Source organism: Sclerotinia sclerotiorum, genomic scaffold (assembly GCF_000146945.2).
Source record: "Sclerotinia sclerotiorum 1980 UF-70 scaffold_22 genomic scaffold, whole genome shotgun sequence".
Taxonomy (NCBI): domain Eukaryota; kingdom Fungi; phylum Ascomycota; class Leotiomycetes; order Helotiales; family Sclerotiniaceae; genus Sclerotinia; species Sclerotinia sclerotiorum.
The window spans coordinates 193,228-209,345 of NW_001820814.1; the positions used below are offsets into that span (position 1 = coordinate 193,228).

The 16,118-nt window shown below is 41.6% G+C and overlaps 6 protein-coding genes across 6 annotated transcripts; 3 read left to right on the forward strand and 3 right to left on the reverse strand.

Moving 5' to 3' along the window:
* Positions 1-755: 755 nt before the first annotated feature.
* On the reverse strand, positions 756-2,530 carry SS1G_12744 (hypothetical protein; the record flags this gene model as incomplete). The annotated part of the gene is made up of 5 exons (XM_001586119.1): positions 756-985; positions 1,061-1,747; positions 1,806-1,962; positions 2,012-2,075; positions 2,151-2,530. 5 exons carry the CDS (start codon positions 2,528-2,530, stop codon positions 756-758), a joined length of 1,518 nt encoding a protein of 505 aa, XP_001586169.1.
* A 547-nt stretch (positions 2,531-3,077) lies between these two features.
* Positions 3,078-3,422, forward strand: SS1G_12745 (predicted protein; the record flags this gene model as incomplete). Its single annotated transcript, XM_001586120.1, has 2 exons — positions 3,078-3,115; positions 3,284-3,422. 2 exons carry the CDS (start codon positions 3,078-3,080, stop codon positions 3,420-3,422), a joined length of 177 nt encoding a protein of 58 aa, XP_001586170.1.
* Positions 3,423-5,144: 1,722 nt separating this feature from the next.
* On the forward strand, positions 5,145-7,380 carry SS1G_12746 (predicted protein; the record flags this gene model as incomplete). The annotated part of the gene is made up of 5 exons (XM_001586121.1): positions 5,145-5,483; positions 5,706-6,012; positions 6,068-6,610; positions 6,668-6,768; positions 6,823-7,380. 5 exons carry the CDS (start codon positions 5,145-5,147, stop codon positions 7,378-7,380), a joined length of 1,848 nt encoding a protein of 615 aa, XP_001586171.1.
* A 1,458-nt stretch (positions 7,381-8,838) lies between these two features.
* SS1G_12747 (hypothetical protein) lies at positions 8,839-10,088 on the reverse strand (the record flags this gene model as incomplete). The annotated part of the gene is made up of 4 exons (XM_001586122.1): positions 8,839-9,059; positions 9,154-9,671; positions 9,829-9,944; positions 10,047-10,088. The coding sequence occupies 4 exons, from the start codon at positions 10,086-10,088 to the stop codon at positions 8,839-8,841; spliced, it is 897 nt and encodes a 298-aa protein (XP_001586172.1).
* Positions 10,089-10,675: 587 nt separating this feature from the next.
* SS1G_12748 (hypothetical protein) lies at positions 10,676-11,821 on the forward strand (the record flags this gene model as incomplete). The annotated part of the gene is made up of 2 exons (XM_001586123.1): positions 10,676-10,789; positions 10,865-11,821. 2 exons carry the CDS (start codon positions 10,676-10,678, stop codon positions 11,819-11,821), a joined length of 1,071 nt encoding a protein of 356 aa, XP_001586173.1.
* A 1,020-nt stretch (positions 11,822-12,841) lies between these two features.
* SS1G_12749 (hypothetical protein) lies at positions 12,842-14,652 on the reverse strand (the record flags this gene model as incomplete). Its single annotated transcript, XM_001586124.1, has 4 exons — positions 12,842-13,556; positions 13,611-13,747; positions 13,796-14,243; positions 14,312-14,652. 4 exons carry the CDS (start codon positions 14,650-14,652, stop codon positions 12,842-12,844), a joined length of 1,641 nt encoding a protein of 546 aa, XP_001586174.1.
* Between the last annotated feature and the right edge of the window lie 1,466 nt (positions 14,653-16,118).

A 16,118-nucleotide genomic window follows, 5' to 3' on the forward strand; every position in this document is an offset into this window, starting at 1 on the left:
GAAAGAACGGACGAAGGAACGAAACGAATGAATGAATGCATTAGTTTCCTTGTCTTTTCTCTCTATCATTTTCCTTGTCTAATTGCAAATTCCCTTCTACCCGAGTCTAAGATTAGAATAAGAAAAAAACCATCACCAAATAATAGATAAATCAACAGTCCCGCAAAGAGTAATCTAATTAAAAACCAAATCATATTAACTAGATACTCATATAAGATTATAAAACATCAAGTAAGTAAAATCAATTCCCAGTTCTTTGGTTCTAGAGAATTAAAATTAAGATTATGAAGTGATTTTATAATTAGATATAAACTTTTTCATAACCTTAGTTGAATTACTTAGTAATATAGGTACTTTCTTTATACATACGGAGATTTCTTCATATTATTAAACAATAAATAAAAAGGAAGTAAAAAAATAAAAATGACATTTCCCCATCGTCTGGTTCATATCTAATATTTAACATCTAACATCTAACATCTCTCTCTCTCTATATATATACATTATAATATACATCACTATCATCCATCTACAAACCCATTCATCCGCTAAAGAACTTTTAACCCTATCTTATTCAATCCACGCTACCCAATGCAATACAATACAGTACAATACAATGCTAATTAAGCAAAATCTCATACACCTTATCCCATCAATCCACCAATCCAAGATTCTACCATACATTTATTTACTCATTCATGCATCTATCCATCATTTCATACCTACATACACACATATATCCATACAACAAACAACTAAAATCTTCTCGCAAGCTTCGATCTTGCTCTTACTTTCGCACCAAAGAAATAGATAAAGTAAATCAACGCACACAGGCCAATACTAATGAATCCAATAGTACCCATAGCCCATTTCGTCGACATATTATCGAACATGAGGACACCGAGATGAGCAAGACCAGCTGCGAGAGCAAAGGACGGAATGAGGAAAGCTGCGATCGCGGCACCGGCGACGTTGGGATAGGAGTCTACAGTGAAGGAATTGAAATTAGCGAGATGTAAGGTAAGGGGTAATTAATGATGGATTGAAAATGAAAACATACCAGTAATGTAGTTAAGCATACTGAGCCATAATAATGGATCTGCAAAACCAAGAACACCACCCGCGACAACTGGTGACCAATAAGATACGCTTCCATCAGAGGTGAAAGCGAACCAAAGGAGTGTGACTGGGAAAAGCCAGACGGTAACTAAAGAAGTGAGGAATCTAGCTTCTGGTCGGTTGATACCATGCTTCTTACGATCTCTCGCGTAGAACCAAGTTTGAACCGGAACGAAGAGGAACATGACGACTACTCCGACGACGAAGTTGAGGTACGTGAGATCCGCACCGATGTAAGAGAGACCGTTATTGACGACGAAAACATCAAATACTCCATCAAGGTATAAGAAGAGGATACCGTAAGCGAAACCATTGTACAAGCCAAGGAATAAAACCACTGGTTCCGTGAACATAATTCTGAATGTCATGGTCGTGATAAACTTCATTTCTTGAAGAACGTTGAGTTTGCTTGTCAAGATAGCAGCTTCTTGATCATCAACGGTTTGATTCTTTGCGGCTGCTTTGGCGATAACCAATCTTGGTAATGTTTCTGGAATGAAACACATGATGATAGCGAATGCAAAACCAATAATTACATTGATTAAGAAGATCCATTTAAGACCCATGTTCGAGTTATCCGCTATCCACTCCCCCACGGGGGAACCGAGAGATGGACCAATATTTGCAGCTATATGCAAGTCATTAGCGCTTCTGAGGCGGAGACTGGAATATTTCTCGGATCTTACACATGACGAAAAGTGCCATTGCTTGTCCAGCACCATCAATATCTCCAAACAAATCCGCAATTGTACCAGCTACATTCGAAAGGGCAGTAGAGCCAGCTGTGCCCGCAAGGAACATGAAGATGATGAGCATAGGAAGATTAAGAGCATATGCGGTTCCCTAAATGATGTTAAAAAAGATTCCATGGGTATATCCTCGAGTCACTTACAAAGTTCAAAATTGCATAGAATGCAATGCTAATGACATAAATCCATTTACGGCCACCAAGATCACTGTAAATGTTCAGTTATGGTTCTGTTCACAAGCACGATGATCGCAGTGAGCGCCATATGCTGTGTTCAACCTACGATAATGGACCCAAGAATATAGGACCGACCGCTGTTCCCAAAATGAACATACTCTGGCCCAGAGTAACAACTTGAGTCGTCCCTCCAAACTTCTCTTGTATCAAGAACTCGGCGGAGACATAAGTTGTACTGGTAAGTGCAACAAAAGTCTGCAACATACAGTAAATAAGCACGATACCCCATCGTTTGAAGGCGGACCAATGCATAGGATGATGAACATCTTGGGCTTTTACGAGTTCGAGAATAGCGATTGTTTGGTCTTCGTGTCTCGTCGCAGCGTTTTCATTTCGTGGAATGACATCACCCTTCTCAATATTGGATGAATCTGAAGCCCTGGTACTCTCATCGATCTTCTTCTCGGCATTATCGGTAGAAGCCATGGCGAGCGCACAATAAACGAGTTGCTTGGCCCAAAGGATCAATGTATAAAAGAGTACTCCGTATATATAATGTAGTAGAAAAATATAAAAATATTAGGGGCACTAACTTAACGTCCTTGGCTGACGGTGTGTGGACAAGAAGGTTGGATGATCAATTCATCGAAGGCTTATGCCAGGTACGAGAAATATATCCCACAAGATGAGAATATTCGTGAATGAAATGAGAAGATCATGGGAAGAAAACGGAATGAAGGAATATTTCGATAAGAAATTTAGAAAATAAATTCCGTGCCGCATAGCCCTACTATCCGCAGCATTGTGTTGACTTGGATAGGTTTATCCATGTCAGAATCTATGGAGACGGGTTTGGTCGAATGATGGCCACTGCAAGGAAAATGAACAATGAATATCAATGATTGGTTTATTGTCCCTTATGATGCTTATCTTGATCTAGATCCGATGATTGTGGAGACGGTGTATCCATATTTGCCTTCGGGGTTTCTAATTCCAGGTTTCTTAAAGAGGGTGGTTGAGGGGCCTCTTAACAATGAATGTTGGTCAAGAAAATGAAGTTAAAGTTAAGCCGTAACCTCCTCGGTAGATAAGTAAAAGGAGAGGAGAGGGGGGAGAGGTCGGGAGAGGTGGAGGAGGAGTACGAGACATACTCGTGCAGATGACTTTTGATTGGAAGTTTGTGAGAAGAATTCAATCCATTATCCATACAGAATGAATTAATCCTTGTTCTGTGTGTAGTACCCACTGCGTATGCATGGAAGACATGTTGATGGTTGTTGGTGTTACTCCTCCGTATATACTTGATTTGCTGCAAGATGAGGTGCAGATTAGATTGCCCACTGCCCAGGCTGTTGCCCAGAACGGAAGTTGTGAATAAGATGATGGAAAGGTGCATAAGGTTTATGCCCAGAATGCTGGATCAAGCTTACCCGTTGCTTTGCCCAGACGGAGAGAAGATCATAAAGATGTTTCCGAGAAAGCCACGAGATACTAGGGAAAAGGCGATATCCGGGCTGTTGGAATTCTGAAGATAGTTGACTTGAGGGTTTAAGGTATGGAGAAAGACCGATGGCTAGATACGAAGATAAAGACAACTCAAAATTTGGAAAAGGAGATGTCAATAAATAACCTTATCAAAGATGGGGATTAAAAGTTGGATAAGAGATGAGATAGATGAAATGAAATGAGACATTGACGTTATAAGTAGAGTGACCTCGGCATATTGGAAACATATTTATTATTGACATTGTTGAAGATATGAATTGACTTGTCTTGTCTCAAGCTTGCCATCCAAAGAATCATGATAAAGAGCCTACTCACCGGGATGTGCTAAAAGTACCTATTTATTAGTAGCATCTTGTTGTAGGTAATCTTACCTAGCTGGCAGTAGACTATTATATATTTACTTTTTAGCCATCACAAAAAACAAACATCGATTCAAGTTAGGTAAGGTTATGGGTAATCCTCCAGAAAAGATTACTACTCCCTACTAGTATATTATATAGAGGGTGCAGGAAATCTTTATTGCATAGAAGATGGTATGAAGAAGACCTTGAGGAAAAGCAAACGAATCCAAATTTTCTTTCTCTTTGATCTTGATGTCCCTCTTCATTCTTTTGTCTCGTAATTATAAGCGTATATGAAACGGTGCACATCAACAACGACTTCACCAATGCTACCGTGATCTACTATCAATTCCAAAAGGCTGAAACCAAAGGCGAACAACCATTCTAACAACCTCTGCTATTTTCCTACCTGTATGGCCTTGACTTTCAATGTTCAGGCTATGATCATCGTTTGAAGGTTGAAGATATGGGATCACCATGTAACCTTACCACCTCTCTAAGCCACTACACAATTCACTCCAACAACTCAACGACGGTCATAAAAATTCGATGCAATCTCAAGTCTTGCCTACAGCAAAGCATCGTCTAGATTTCGAAAATTACCCTCTCTTCCTATTGTTTCTATCCTCAATAAATTCAAATCTCTTACCACTCGAAATTCTGTTTGGTGAGCCCCGTCGGTCATTTGTTTGCGTCCCCTGCCTTCGACCAATCGAAAGTCGTGATGCACGTGTGGCTCCTGCAGGTGAGTGTAATCTTTCCAATCTTATGCGAGGCTCGACATTGAGGGGTAAGGCTGTCTTTTTCACCACCTCCACCACCATGCCCCTCCCCAATATCTCAAACCTCAAAGTAGATCTTTTATTCTAAGGATATGTTGGTAGCATCACAAAAATCACATAGATCTTTGTCATTATCGATTTGATCTCTCATATATGCCTAGGTAGGTATTGATATGTTGCTTGCGAACTTACGATCTTTAGCCCTAAATTAGCTGGCCTGGATTCACCAACTACCTACCTAAGTGGACGGCACTATTTATTTTTTCCCCAAAATCCCATCACTTTTAATTCTCATCCAGCTATCATACCTATCACACCTATCACTTCACCACCAAGCACGTTTCCTATCCTTCAACACTATTGCGGTGTCTTATAATTCTCCCAAGATAGTCAATTGAAGCTCTTGCACTTGCACTCGCAATTCCTCTTTCCGATCCAACCCATTCATCATCATCGCTTGCGAACTTCACCATGCCTACCAAGAGGAAAAAGATTGCCTCTCGTCAGGCGATTCAGACGAAACTTCCATATACCTTATCCAAGAGAAAGACAGATGAATCTTTCCAAGTTCCTCAAACCAAGCGAGCCAAGAATTATATAGAGATCTCGGATAGTGACGATGACGACGAAGATTCTCAGATCGATGCAGCCAACAGTAGTTTTACTACTGATGGAAGAGACGACGACGACGGCGATGATTCCGATACAGGCTCAGTTATTATAGTTGATTCGCGACCTCCTGCATTGACAGCGGAAGTCGTTGCTCGAAGTGTCAAGCTGGATGAGTTGATTAAGAAAGTTCCAACTGAGGTACGCTTCTACGCTTGAATCTTTTCTGTCAAGATCTTCGACCAAATACGCCATAGCACCGGTGAAGACCTATGGAATTCATTCGTTTGAATGCTAAAATCCAATGTGTTATCGCCGACGACGTCCATTATCCCCATGCTCTTCGAGGTGTATTGTAGATTCTCGATCGTGTGACCTGCCGTGTTTCTCTGTTGACTTTATTCACTAACCACTCAAATGCAGGTCCACCAGGCTATCGCTATGTTTCTACCCTCCGATGCAGATATCACTCGATATTCACGAGTCTGTAAGAAGACTTACAGTGCCATCTCTGACAGTGTCTGGCGTTATCGATTCCTAGAGAAATTTGATGCTGTACCAAATTTGTCTTTACCGCTTTTGACACAAAAGTACAAGTTCAGATCCGCCACCACAAGACTTTACACCAAGTTCGACTTGAATGAGTACAGGTACCTGGGCAATTCAGTTATCAAACAGATAGAACAAGCGCAAGAAAAAGTCCTCGATATGCTTCAGAATCTTATCATCGGTATGTATCCTGGCAAGTCCATTGGTAGAGTGTGCATACTAATTGGAGGACACAGAATCCGATGCTTGCAGAGGCTATGATGGTAATGGCGACAAAGTGATTGTGGGTCGCAATCTCGACTACATTCGAAATTACGTTTCCTTCGTATCTGGCATACCTCATACTGGAGACATAATTGATATCATTGATTCAATTGCGAAGACCAAGAACAACTGGGGTTTAAAAGCCATTTGCTCTGTCGATGGCAATGCTGATGCTAATACCCGGGTGTTATTGATTCAATTATGCTTGACGTCAATATCTTGGGATCCAAGATACTGCACAAACACAATATCTCATTTCGACTTATCTCAAGCGGAGGTTTATGCTGCACCAACAAGGCAACCCCTATTCCTTGGGAGATGGAAAGGCGATCTCAACGTCCGTTGGTGCTTGCATGTAGCGAACTTCTTCAAGTTCCACCTCAAGGCTGGAAAAGGTGAAGGGCTTCTTGCTCATGCCTATGCCGATCTGCACCAAAGCCAATTGCCACAGCCATGGTTGGGTCGATTGAAATCAGGTACTCAAGAGCTGGGAAATCGTTGGAAAGGAGCCTATTGTGAGTGCCGAAGACAATTTTTCGTGTTGAGGACTTGAAAGGCTAATCCGACATTAGTTTATATGGACGGCGATGAATTGGCAAGAATAAGACAGGCTGAAGAAGACACAGATGACGGCCCCTACTCGGACGAACTAGATGGTGGGGAATCTTTTCAGGTAAGCTCACTTTGAGATGTCAGTGATGCAGGATGACTAACCGAGGTCTTACAGGATATCTCGTTATTGTTTGACAACCAAAAGTTCAGCGAGCGAAATTGGCCCAGATCGTGGGAAAATATTCTTCAAAGTGACCCATTTTCTAATGCCGTTCCTGAGCCCACTCATCGCCATGGGTCGAGACGCAGCACTCGATCGAGCCGATCAGGAAAGGACCACAAAAAGCCCAAAGTGAACCCCAACCCTGGTGTAAAATACTTTTATGGTTCTTCGCGTGACTCTGTCTCGACTGCCCATCTATATGGAGCTGTACATGCAATTCCTCTACAGCATGGGATCCCTGGCTTCCAGAGAATCATCATCATGAAGTTTTTCCCTGATAAGAATGGAGACTACGATCGAGGTCAGACTTGGGGCTACGAAGGTTGTGTTTTGCCTGGCGGTCGCATCATTATTGGTCGATGGTTTGATGCATTAGCTATTGCTCATAGGGACGTTATGTCAGGGCCATTCATTTTCTGGAATGTGGATGAAAGTGATGCGCACGAGCCTATTGATGGCAAAGAAGCGCTGGAATTCTTCCGTCTCATGAAGTTTAATGGTCATTGTTAGCTTTTGCTCTCCCAAGCATGACCTACAAGGATTCGAAGAAACGACCCAATGTTAGCATCATAAACTGGAGATTCAGTTCCTCAATCTACGACAATCAGCTCAACGGTACATACAGAAAAAATGTATCAAGATTATAATACCTTCCTTAAAACATTAGCATTAACATCAGCATTAAGCATATCGTTCAAATACATACCCGACGCCCATCAGACGGCTTTCATCTCGGACATGAACTATTCTCGGCATTACAACAATTTCAATTTCATTTCATTTCAACTTACAGTATCATTTTGGACCAACAGTACGAAAAGCACTTTTCAACATACATTATGGAATACCTTTTTTAATTTACAACGAATCTCGTGCATCGTTTACCACAATTTTTTTTCAATTCGACTTTGGACATATTTACCAACTTTCAGCATTCTTTTCACATACATTCTTTGACATACTTCGAGAGTCTCCTCTCAGACATATTTTTTGCGCAATTTCTTCCCTTATTCGTTTCCTATTGATGTTTTCTCTCGCAGGAAGGAGTGGGCGAGTATGCAGGATGAGTTTTATTTGAGGATTGGGGTTATAGATGGATATAAATGGATCTGGTCATGGATATACCCCCAATTTGGCGTTGGATCAGGGTGGTAATCTTTGAATCTATGAAACTGCACTTACATCCGCGTTCGCGTTCGCGTCTGCATGTGCACTTTCTGGTGGTGGTAGGAGAGCAGAATTTGAGCTCCAGTAGAATGCTAGATCAGGATCGGAAAGTATTGCATGCGTTGGGCAATTGATGGAATCTCCTTGGTTCAATGGTTTCGCATTTTGTTTTTTTTTTTTTTTTCCCTTTTCTCGGAAATCTTGAGCTTGAGCTTGAGCTGAAGTAGATTGAAGTGCGTATCACGTCACTCCAAAATCAATATAGGGAACGAGATGATTGATAGAATGGAAATGAGAATTAGTAAAATTATCCTGCTCGCCTAATGCTGTGCTGTGCTGTGCGCATGTGAAGATGTATACTAGCTAGGTATGTAGATATAGATGTATATCTAAGTAGCTCCTTATGCTAATGTAAATGATAATTTGATGCTTACTTATTGCTGAGGGTATTTTTCAAAAAGAAGAATGTAAAATGAATTCCATGGAACAGTCCTTGAATGGGTAAATCGCTAACGACAAGAAATCAGTGGGGGAGCAACGGGTTCATACACAACAAACATTTATAAGTCACAAAGGGATAGGATCATGAGGTCTTTATGTTTCGTTCTTTCTTGCTTTCTTTTTGATTTTTTCATTTCACACATACCAGCTGGCTGCCAATACGTATGATGTATGTTATGTTATGTTATGTTATGTTTGTTTGCCTGCCTGCCTGCCTGTCCCGAAACGCCTCTCTTCTACCCTCGGTCAAAACTCTCATCGCATCTCCGCTTGTATTGCCTCTTGTCGCTTCTCGCGCGTCTATTCCTCGATTTCCTTGACGCATTCCCACTCGCCCCTTAGGTTCTCCTTCCATAGAGAAACTTTATTATCTCCCCCGCTGACTGCTAATACATTCCCGCTTAAACTCCACGACACGCGCCAGACTTCGCGTTCGAATTGTAGGACTTTGGATTCCCATTGGCCTGGATTGGCTGCGGATGAGGTCCAGATTCTGACGGTTTTGTCTTGGGAGGCGGATGCTATGTAACCTTTTGGGTGTTAGTTGTGTGAAATAAATTTTGAGAGAAAGGGAAAAGTTATTGAAAGACGAGAATCGATATAGGGCGAACATACTCTTCTGCAAAACCGTAGGACTCCACGCAACATCTCTAACCCAGTCCCCGTGCCCTTGTAATGGAGCACCCTCAACTTTATAACTCAAACTAGCCTGATCCCATCCCCATATCCTCAAAAGATTATCACTCCCTCCAGTGACAAATCTCCTAACTCCCCCCTCCTTTCCACCCGCATTGGCGCTCACCAAGCTACCTGGCTGCGAAGATGGTGCCCAAGAAACACTGTTCACACCAATACCATGTGCATGGAAAATCTTGTGATCCATAGAATTATCTTTGAATTCTAAGACCGATACGTTTCCATCTGAGGAAGCGCATGCGAGAAGACATCCAGATTCGTGAGGACACCAGGAGAGAGAATTAACGGAAGCGGTGTGAAGGGCAAAATCGTAAATTTTTGTCCAGACTGAGGAGGTTTCGCGATAGATGAGGACTTTTCCGTCGTAGCCTGCGGAGGCGAGGATGTTGCCGTATTTTGGATGGGCCCAGGAGATGGACCAGATGGCCCCTTCATGACTATGGATTTGAAGTGTTAGCTAGAACATTCGGGAGATAGATCGTAATAAAAAACGGTGAGATATGAGGTGAAAGATGAGTATGTGTAATGTGTTGGGCGCAAGGTTGCAGGCCCGTGTATTTGAAGTGTTTGAAGGAATTCACAAGAACAACATACCCTTTCAGTGTTTCTGTAAGGCGATGTGTTTCTCCTTCGATTTCAAAAATCTTAACGGTGCGATCCGATGAACATGTTGCGAGTCTGCGACCATAATAATCTAAAGCTGCATCATGCTATATAGCAACCAATTAGTTTATTGACATTAGAGTGAGCGCTTCATGTATATTGCATGAAGGTTCCTGCGGTATATAGAAGAGAGGACTTATGATACTCACAATCATATCATCATGGCCTGCATTGGTTATTACTTGCGCCATATTGACTCAATTTGAAAAAGTATTAAATGATTGTATGCTACTATGTATTTCAAAAAACCTCCCAGATTCTCGAAGCTCCCGACTGACTGATGCTGCCAGATCGTATCTAAGCGGCACTTACCGCTTTAGTGTGCATCGGTGAAACGTTTTACCGATCACATTGAAAGCATGTGAGTTTGTGATAAGGTAATCGTTATCCTTACCGCTTACCATTTAGAGTGCCGCGAGAGGCAAAATCCCAAGTTCATATACTAGTCCCTAGCCTTTATCTATGACATCTTTGAATCTTCTCTTCTCTCATACTTTCTCTCCTTTCTTTCTCATCTCATTATTTCTTTTTGGATCATTGATTAATGAGATAGACTCTTCTCTATATACTCTACATCCTCTATATACCCCGTAGTCATTTGATAATTAATTCTCTAATAGATTTATTCTTCTTATCCCTTTTGCACTTTCACAGATTCATTTCATGGGCCTCGGTTCGACAATTACCCTCACATTCCCGAATCGTCATATTGGATTTTGTAATCTTTGATTACAATTAAATCATCAAAGCAACACAATCTTTTGAATAACTTCAAACAATGGCAGACAACCTTTGTGGTCCATCCAATGCTTTGCAGAATTTCCAAAAGCATTCGAATGTTGACCGCACCTTACAACAAGATCGATTAGTTGGGCGAGCATCGCCTTCGCAAGTATGTCATACAATATTCCCATAATTCTAATCGCATAACAATGTCACCTATCACATTTACTAACAACACTAACAGGGGTTCCGAAATTCTTTAGGTCCAAATGCAGGTCAGCTAGATGCTGAATTCGCAGCTTTTCAAGCTGGTCACCAAACATTTAGTCCTTCTCCATCGATCCAAAACTTTTCTCCTCGACACTTTCAAACTCCGTCTCCTCAATCCTTTCAAAATGCACCATCACAATTCGCCGCAGGTCAAGGATGGGCTACCGATTTTCAAAATATGAGCATATCCGGTCCTCAGGCGCAATTTCAACAACAAGAATTACATCAAACGAATCAATCGCAAATGGGCGGTGGATGGCATCAGGAGTTTGCGCAAAGTTATGGAGGTTCGGGATCAATCGCGCAAGGGAAACAACCTGTTATGTCAATGAATGGTCTGAATGGTCCTTCTATGATGAATCATGGATACAATCCAATGCCGAGAGTTCTTATGCAACAAAATCAACTTATATCCACAAGACAATCATCGGTGGAAAACAATGAAGCTTTTGATGATGCGGCATTTGCTAGAGCTTTTGACGAAGCAGCTAATGCGGAGATGGAGAGAGCGCGAGAACAGGAGCAAGAATTGGAAATAACCAGAGCTCAACAGGAGGCCGCGATAGTTTCGGAACAAGCAAATGCCGATCAAAAAGCAGAGTTTGACCTCGACAGAGCGGAAAACGATCTTCTCAATCAAGCTCCGGTCGGCGCAGACACCATTCAGGATCCCGCAGTCGCAACAATCGAAGAGAACACACATGCGACAGACGCCCTATCACGCACAGCAGGTGAACTCCTATCGAGTGTTAGTGATAATCAAAGCGATAAGTTTCAGAACAGTCAGTTTCTTCAACTTATGCGACAATTCCGGGATAAAGAGGTTACAGTTGAGGGGGATCAAGTGGTGGGTACACCTATGAAAGGTAAACAGGGTGTTTATGAGAATGGAAATGAAGGAGAATTTCATGATATGGTTGGAGCACCCTAGCATAGTTTATTTAATTGATTCCTCCCCTTGTGGACTTCTGTGCTGTACATATACTTGCTTATGCGTAACTGAAATTAATCAAACTTTAGAAGGTACGAAAGAGAAACTAATCAGAATTTGAATTATTGCTAAAAAATAAATCAGATCTTAGCGAAATAAATACATACAAACTCGTGATGGCGACGACAGTAAGATTAGTATAGTGACCGAGGAGGATGAAGGAATCGAGGAGAACCTGCACCAGTGCAGATCATAAGATACTACGTAGTGAGTGAGTGGTAGCAACATAACCTCGGATCTGGGGGCAAACTAAAGTATAATTATATGTATCCACCCACCTGCATACATACATACAGTACATATTCTCATTTCTATAAAATCCAGTCTACTAATTTCGAAAATATATCCAATACCTATCTACCTATAGATAGATAGATAGATAGATAGACTACCTAGTACTCCATAAGTAGGTAGGTTAGATTAAATAACCTTACCTAGTAGCTAGTTGGGGGGTTTTTGATTGTGGATGGAAGACTGTAAGATGAAAGATACAGTTTGCTATTTACAATATTAATTCTTAGGACTTATATTATCGAGGCTACTATATACAGTACAGTACAGTATTTACATTAACCTTATATGACTTGAAGTCGAATGTGAACATTTACTTTACTTATAGAATAGATATACCAATAGCGCTGCTGTGAACATTTATGTTGGTGATTAATATATTTGGGGATCTCGGGGTCATATATGAAAGGAGAGTATTATATCTTTAGAGAAAACATTCAATTAAAAAAAATGTTGTAAGATTGACTACCTAGGTAATAATAGAAAACGACTCTTTAGGCAACTGGCCTTGATATATAACAAGCAGTTCTCTTTCAGAAACATAAACATGAGGAATGCGAGGTGAGGTTATCCTCACTGTGCTGATGATCTAGCAAGTAAGATCTTGACTTGTAAAATGCAAAAATTCACACTCATCAATATCCTCCTTGTATCACGCCTAAATCTCTACTACAACTCCTTCTCCTCTAGGAGTCTCTTCTCCTCCTCACCTACATAATCTCTCCATCCCTCTCCTCTCATTCCACTGACTAGCTTCCTCAACGCTCCACTTCTCAATGATCTTCCATCCCTTTCATAGGCCATCTCAATAGCCATCAAACTAATAACAAAAATTCCTACATCACCACCTTTAATTCCCTTCCACCAGCCTCTTTTTTTGCCAACTTTCCAGAGTGAATCCATTGATGCTCTTGCACTGTATAGGAATTCGCTTCTTGCATCTTTTCTAACGACAAATCCCCAAAGACCACCTAATGCACCACCTAGGAAGAATCTTTGAGTGGGTAGAACGTCTCTTGGGAGAACTGATTGGAAAGCGCAGATACTAGCCCAGCTGGTACCGATGGCGCCAGAGATGTAGAGGGTAGATTTAAGGATACGGATAGCGAGGGCGTTGAGGGAGGAAATGGGGGAATTGTAGAATTTACGGTAGGAGGGGAGAGAGAAGAGGGAGAGGATTATAGTGAAGACTCGGGCGAGACGGGGGAAGACTTGAATCCAGTAGGTAAGGTATGTGCGGAGACAGGAAGGGTCGGAAGGGTGGAGAGTAGCGCATGTGAGTGACGTTATTAATGGATGGGCTGGAGAGGTTATGGGGGAAATGGCGCTGAGGGATTGGGGAAGAGTAGGGCTGTTGGGAAAGAGGATGGGAGATACGAATGGCCTGGAATGGAAGTTAGCTGGCTGCGTGTGAAATTGTGAATGGATAATAACTTACGGGTAGTTTAGACGTGCCATCTCGGCAAGATTGTCAACGATGTCGTAAGTACTTGGCCATGGTAATTTGGCAGGGCGATCTGCCGGTCGTGGTTGCATGTACTGAGGAGAGTGTTTGAGAATGAAATCTCCATATTGCTTCACATAATTAGCATCATTCCCTGCACAACTAACTGAAATCCATACCTGTGGAAAGCAATCCCTATCAAAAACAAAAGCATGAAGCAATTGTCCACAAGTCAATGGAAAAAGTAACCAACTTCCCCACCACCAAGGTCTCTCCCATCTACTACCCTCTTTTCCCCAAATCCATCCCTCGTCTTCTGCCAAATTATATGATATTTCTGCTGCTCTACTCAAAGCATATATCGCAATTGTAAGTCTCAGCTGATCACTTGGATAAACTGCCAACATAAACCCGGCCAAACTTGCTCCAACTGCTGGTGCCAAACTCGATGTGAGAGTTTTACTCGTTTTCGGATTTCGTTGTCTGAAAGGTTGAGCATCGGGTGTAAGAAGATGTGCGCGAAGTCGAGTGAAGAATCGGAAAAGGATTCTATGGAAAAGGAGGATACTGGAAAGGGAAAGCGAGAGGCGGAAGTTTGGTGACTTCCATAATGAGATCTTCTTTCCTCTATAATATCGTTTAGCTTTGACTCAACTCATCTTCTCCCTTCAAGAATACGAATAGAAAAAACATACCCAGCTTTCCCAGCTCCCATGAACTTTTCTGTAAATAAACTCCATATCTTCAATCCTGCATTTGTAGCAAGGAATAACCTCAAACTACCCCTCACAGCCGCAGCATTATAATCATCGCGACCGGGTCTTTCTACCAATTTCTCTACCTTTGTAACTGTGGGTGCATTTCTCTTTAGAACTTTCGACCGTGATATTATATATTTATGTAGTGTTTCATATTCTTTCGCGGAAATAGTATACCGAAGGGCGTTTCGGAGGATAGGATCGGCAGTTGATTTGGCTGAAATTCGATCGCGAGGCTGTTTGGGAGCTTCATGAGCACCACTGGGTGCTGGATCCATGGTCTTGATTATGGTCGTCGCATGAGTGGTGTTGTTCGGCGGATTGTTGTAGGGATTCTTTGAAGCTCACGAAGCTCCTTAATCAACATGTGAATGTTTACGGAGTACCTCGGCGTAGAGCAGCAAGGAGAGATTAAATTGATGATCTGCGACAAGGTTTCGCTTTTGTATGGAGAAAAGAAGATTTTGATGAAGTTTAAATTTTGATTATTCTACCTTGAGGATGGATATAATGTTGTTTAGTTTATTCTATAGAAAAAGTTGATGTTAAACATCTTCCCTTCTGTTGCATTGATGTGGCATGGCATGGTTCTGCGACCAAAACACCATCACCCTAGACATGTAAATTGTCTGTGGATAACGCAGAACAGGTGTTTTAGAATTTTCTGGGATATCCAGATCGATTGTAAGATAACATCTAAATATGAAGGTATTCCGGTAATTATTTGAAAAGAGATACCAATACGAGGTCTACTGCTTGTTCATACTCCGAGATAAAATCACCACAAAGTGCAATATACAATCTCCCGAGTGTCTACCATGTCTTTCCCATAACGATCTATTCAAAATCCAGTCCTGCTACCTTATTGCTTGATCTCCATCTCATATCGCCGTCAACCTAATATCATCAAGGATCACCATTTCACATTTTCCCAAGCAGGTTGAAGTCGAAAGTATGATTCTTCTTCATGATACAGTACAAGACCGCAATCACAATGAAAAAAAGATATCCGGAAGGAAGCAATCAAAAATTCCCCAGATGGGGACCCCGGAGGATACCCAATGATTCTTGTCTCCCCGATGTGCAATGGAGGACTCGTATCATAGCATTCTCGATTCTTGATCCGAAAATGCTTCTAGAAGGTAAGTATGAGGAAAAAAGGAAAAGAAGAGAAGCGGATGGAGAAATCGGTTTCTTATATAGACAATGAGACGCGGAACGTGCTAGCTAGAAAAGGGCCGGTTGGTGCAAATACGGCAAACTTGGCCTTGAATAGTAAAGCGTCCTTTTAGCTTTGTTGTAGTGGTATGGTGAACCATTTCTACTCGTTAAAGTTTTGTGTTTTTGCTCCAAAATTGGTCATTCGTCTCGCTTCCGACATCTCCACTATCATTCACTCACTCACTCTTTCCTTTCTTTCCCATACTTCCCTTCCAGAAGCATTTTCGGATCAAGGCTTGAGAATGCTATGAACGAGTTCCCCAGCCTAACCTCGAATTGGCTGGGGATGGAGGGTTGTAGTAAAAGGGCCAACCACCAATGTTCAATCAAAAACATTATAGACAGCTCTACACCTGAGAAAGCCCAACTGTGAATAATAAGTCTTTGCTCAGGAAACACTTTCTCACAAGCATATCATATCCCATTTACTTTCATACATTTATTATTCTTGAATATTCTGATGATTTCTCCATGCACTCGCTCCAAGGCTAAGCGTTGTATCTATGTCTCAACCAAAGGCTCA